We start from the raw sequence: 4542 nt of genomic DNA, 5'->3' as shown, positions 1-4542 counted from the left end.
TAAGGTATGTCTCTTGGTGTATATGCATTATTGACTAGTGGAGATGGATATGATCGGGTGATATAGAAATGATACGGATTACCATTGATATAATTTCTTGTGATTGTGGTTGAGTTAACCTTCCACGTTATAGTGAATGTTTCTAAAGAGTTGTACATCTCCATTGAGATTCCAAGAACATTATATATATTATCTAGTCGTATGAATATCAATTATATATGATACATGCATATAAGCACCAAGTACTTTTCTTTACAATAAATAAGTACTATTTCATAACTTCCCGGAACTTTCTCCATGCATATCCCTAACACCCCACCCTCATTTAAAAAAATTAAAAAAGGAAAAGGAGACCTTGACTTTTATCTATTTTTCTATAAAATCTTCACATTATCCTTCTTGTGTTCTTCAACAACTTGACCAACCCAAGACTTGGTTAATAACAATGGTGGAAACTTCTGGTATTGATCTTAACGTCACCCCCTTTCACAAAACTGATGATACCCATGTAAGTATATCACAATTCTATCTATTCAAATCAAAGATATGTATATATTTAGTGAATCCTAATCAAACAAGAAGCTAGCTAAATATTTGTTGTTTCACAAAGTGATCATAATAACTTATTATTGCACAACATGAATTTATTTTAGTAGATTCAGAAAGAAGTACTTGCTGCACAACTAACAAAATATTTAGCATCTTGCTAGCTAGATCACAAGGCTATATTTGGTTATATATGTGTATGATATGTATTTTTTTTTTGTATGTATATATTTACCAGAGTATTAAAGATGATACGGTTGAGGAGGTACATAATCTGAGCTTAGAGAACAAAAAGCTAAGGGAGATGCTAACACTTGTTTGGGACAACAATAATTTCCTCCAAAACCATGTTAAAAAATTAAAATTAATACAAGACCATGATTTGTTGACATCTAGTTCAGTTAAAAGAAAGTTCAGTGAGTGTGACGATAACTGCAACACCAGTGGGAGCAAGGAGTGTGATCATCAAGGATCGTCGAAAATGCCAAACAACGGCATCTCAAAAGTTTATAGACGGACGGATCCATCCGATAAAAGCATGGTACTTTACATGTCTTTCAAGATTTCCTTTTTGTTTTGAATAATGAAATGAAACATATATGTGTTGTGTAGGTGGTAAAAGATGGATATCACTGGAGAAAGTATGGGCAGAAAGTTACCAGAGATAACCCTTCTCCTAGAGCTTATTACAAGTGTTCTTTTGCACCAATCTGCCCAGTCAAAAAGAAGGTCATTTATCTATTTTCGAGTTTTTTTTCCAGATGTTTTAGCAAAATGATAAGTGTTTCTAGCAAGTTTTTAAAAGCGTTTTCGTTTCTAGGGAGTTCATTACATGTGAAATAAAAATAAAAATCTAACACCAGATATTCACATGGCAAACAAACTTCTCGAATACGCTGACACGACAACTCAATAAATGAGTGTGCCATCTTTGAAATAAACTAAAACATCACATGTTACTAGAGAAAAAAAAACATTATGAACAACCTTAATGGCTATGCATCCATCAACAAATTATTCTGGATGTGTTTTAATAACATTTTATCATAAAATAACACATGTTGACTTTGAAGATATATCTCAATTTCAGGTACAAAGAAGTGTGGATGATGCTGGTCTCTTAGTTGCGGTCTATGAAGGCGAACACAACCACGGAAGCACACAGAATGAACATGAGAATGATAATCGAAACAAAAGATTCAGCTCTCCATTGAATGGAGAGAAATTTGATGAGGTCTTAGTTGAAAAAATGGCTAATTCTCTAAAACGAAACCCTAATTTCATCGAAGAACTTGCTGAGGCCATTTTCTCCAATGTTTTGGAACAAGATATTAATTTATCTTGACCATTTTAATGGATATAAGTCTTGGTTCTTGAAGAGATAAAGTAATTAACCTAGCTACCCATATCATATGCTATTGCAAATTGTGGTCTCTAAGAGTTGGCTTGAAAGATTGGTTTCTAATTTTGCAACAGAAATTTCGGTCAGAAAACACTCACAAAAGGGCATTTTTATTTGATCTTTATAAGTGGTTCTTAAAATTTAGCTTGGAAAATGTGATGTATGATATGAGGGTATGGTCAATCCATGTGGATGCACGTCATCTATGGAAGAACCGGTACCTATTCAATAATTAAAGAAGACATTTAGAAACGTTATCTATGGAAGAACCGGTACCTATTTAATAATTACAGAAGAAATTTAAAATAATTTTTAAATAAAAACATACCTTTGAATACAATATAAAAAACTAACAATCCACGGGTGTGTTTTGTATGTGTTTTGAAAGTTAAAAAGATGAAATGATAAAATACTCCACTGTACCAAAAGTTACTAGTTTAGAAATTCGTGTATTACTTAAAATGACTAGGTTGCGGGTCTTAGATCATGAAATTACAAAGCAGAAAAACAATGTTGGGGTCATTGAATTGTGACTAGTGGTGTTCAAAACTATCCATATCCGAAAATCCGATCTGAATTCCAATATCCGAAAATATCTGAAATAAATACCCAAAAATATCTGAATTATCCAAATAATATCCGAAATATCCGATTCCTAATATTAAAAAAAATGAATATTCGGATACCTGATTCACTATCCGATCGAATATCCGAAATTTCAGATACGGATTCGGATAATGAAATCTGCTATCCGAAAATTTCGGATATTCGGTTTTGAACACCACTAATTGTGACACATGCATCACATTTATTGATCTATTAATTAGTATAAGGATAAAGTTTTGACAAGCATGTATTGGAACAAGGAAAGCTCATAAAATCTTCTACAAACACACCCATATAATAACCCTCCACGACGCATAATCAAGGCTCGCTTGTTGTACTTTTTTAAATAGATGATTCATGAATCGTCTAAATACAAGTGGATTTCTCGTAAGTATTATATTGTAAAGGTGTCTAGAAGATAGATCCGAAGTTCATGTAAAATGAATTTGAAGTTGCGGAGTTTTTGAATACATGATTCAATCATGAAGGTGTGATCACCTATTATAGATTGAAGGAGCAACCCACCAAAATCGATTGCGGTTGATGATCATGGTGGTCTAGCATAGGTTGGGTTGGCACCGTCTAAACCTTGCTTTATATGTATGTGTGTTTCCGTTAACTTTTATTTTCTTTATTTATTTATTTATTTTTATGTAAAACTAACATTTTATTTTAGTTGGCTTTAATTTTTTACGATTTTAGTTTGTTTAAAGCTTATAATTTTCAGATTTATAAATAATTTTTAAAACTTTTTAATAATTTATTAAATTTTATAATTTATGTTAAGATACAACTAACTAAATTTTTATACTTTATTTAACCTAGTTACATTAATCATATAAATTCTTTTAGCTTATATTTTTAAATTGCTAGTTACAGACTTTTATATTAATAAACATGTGTTAATTATTTAGATCCAAACTTTTTTAAATTAATGAACAATGCACATGTATTACTAAATCTTCATGTCTTTTCATTATAGTTTTACATGTTTATTTACATGAAACGTTAGAAAAATCAAATACTTCCTTGTAATATGCATCACTTTCATTTGACGTTTAACACCAAAACCTAATCACTTTCTGTTAGAAAATTCAAAGTGACAAATGATTCTTTACTTGTACCTAACAAGCAAATGGTATGACACAAACATATCGTGAATACAATGACATCATAAGATGACATACTGATCTTTCACAAATATTTTATTCCCAAGAGGCAACACCTAAATGGACTAAAATTATTACATTATAAAGAATCAACTTTTTTGTGCATTAGGATTTGTACCCCAAGCTTGGGGAGTTTTTCAAAAAAAAAAAACTTGAATTTTCACATTTAACCCAAATATTTCATATTTTGTATTTTAACCCCTTCTAATTTTTTTTACATTTAACCCAAAGTTTTCCATCTTTTATAATTTAACACACACTTTATTATTTACAACTTTCGTCCCCCATACTTTTTATCGTTCGCAAGTTTTTCGTTTTACGTTTCGTTCTAAATTTTGTGAGTTAACATGTCGTAGCGTGCATGTGAGGTTCAACGTTTTTTGCTCTATTTTTTCATATTTGACAAACCCGTCGCAATGCGTCCGTTTTTTCCCTTTTGAAAAATTCGCTGCAACGGGCGGGTCCTAGATCGACTAAGTTATTATTTTCTGCGTTTTACGTTTCTAGTTATATATTAAGATGATGATATTTAATTAAATGATTAAAATTTTTTTAAATATAAGCTAGACCAATTTTAGTCATACACGTAATCACGCATTATGATTTATATATTTACTAGGTTAGAACCCGTGTATTACACGGGTTGAATAAATGTATTTTTATATAACAATTAATATAAAAATATATATATCTTTAAAAATCTTGTTTATTATACGGGTTGAAAATATATAATTTTATTTATCAAATAATAAAACAATATATAATCAAAAATCTCGTTTATTATATGAGTTGAATAAATGTAATTTTATATATTAAAAA

At 30.3% G+C, this 4542-nt stretch overlaps 1 protein-coding gene across 1 annotated transcript; it reads left to right on the top strand.

Moving 5' to 3' along the window:
• The first annotated feature begins 350 nt into the window (after positions 1-350).
• On the top strand, positions 351-2092 carry LOC110930168 (probable WRKY transcription factor 40). Its single transcript, XM_022173404.2, has 4 exons — positions 351-508; positions 785-1087; positions 1159-1275; positions 1637-2092. The coding sequence occupies exons 1-4, from the start codon at positions 446-448 to the stop codon at positions 1889-1891; spliced, it is 738 nt and encodes a 245-aa protein (XP_022029096.1). The 5' UTR covers positions 351-445; the 3' UTR covers positions 1892-2092.
• The last annotated feature ends 2450 nt before the right edge of the window (positions 2093-4542 follow it).

The sequence above is a fragment of the Helianthus annuus genome, chromosome 3 (genome assembly GCF_002127325.2).
Source record: "Helianthus annuus cultivar XRQ/B chromosome 3, HanXRQr2.0-SUNRISE, whole genome shotgun sequence".
NCBI classification, from domain to species: domain Eukaryota; kingdom Viridiplantae; phylum Streptophyta; class Magnoliopsida; order Asterales; family Asteraceae; genus Helianthus; species Helianthus annuus.
This window is presented reverse-complemented; position numbering and strand designations above follow the sequence as displayed.

What these genes read in the sequence shown, in the direction of transcription:
- LOC110930168 (XM_022173404.2), top strand. Translation starts at nt 446, where the DNA reads ATGGTGGAAACTTCTGGTATTGATCTTAACGTCACCCCCTTTCACAAA. An exon ending in ATCCATCCGATAAAAGCATG is followed by an intron (nt 1,088 to 1,158) that starts GTACTTTACATG and finishes TGTGTTGTGTAG; the next exon opens with GTGGTAAAAGATGGATATCA. An exon ending in TCTGCCCAGTCAAAAAGAAG is followed by an intron (nt 1,276 to 1,636) that starts GTCATTTATCTA and finishes TCTCAATTTCAG; the next exon opens with GTACAAAGAAGTGTGGATGA.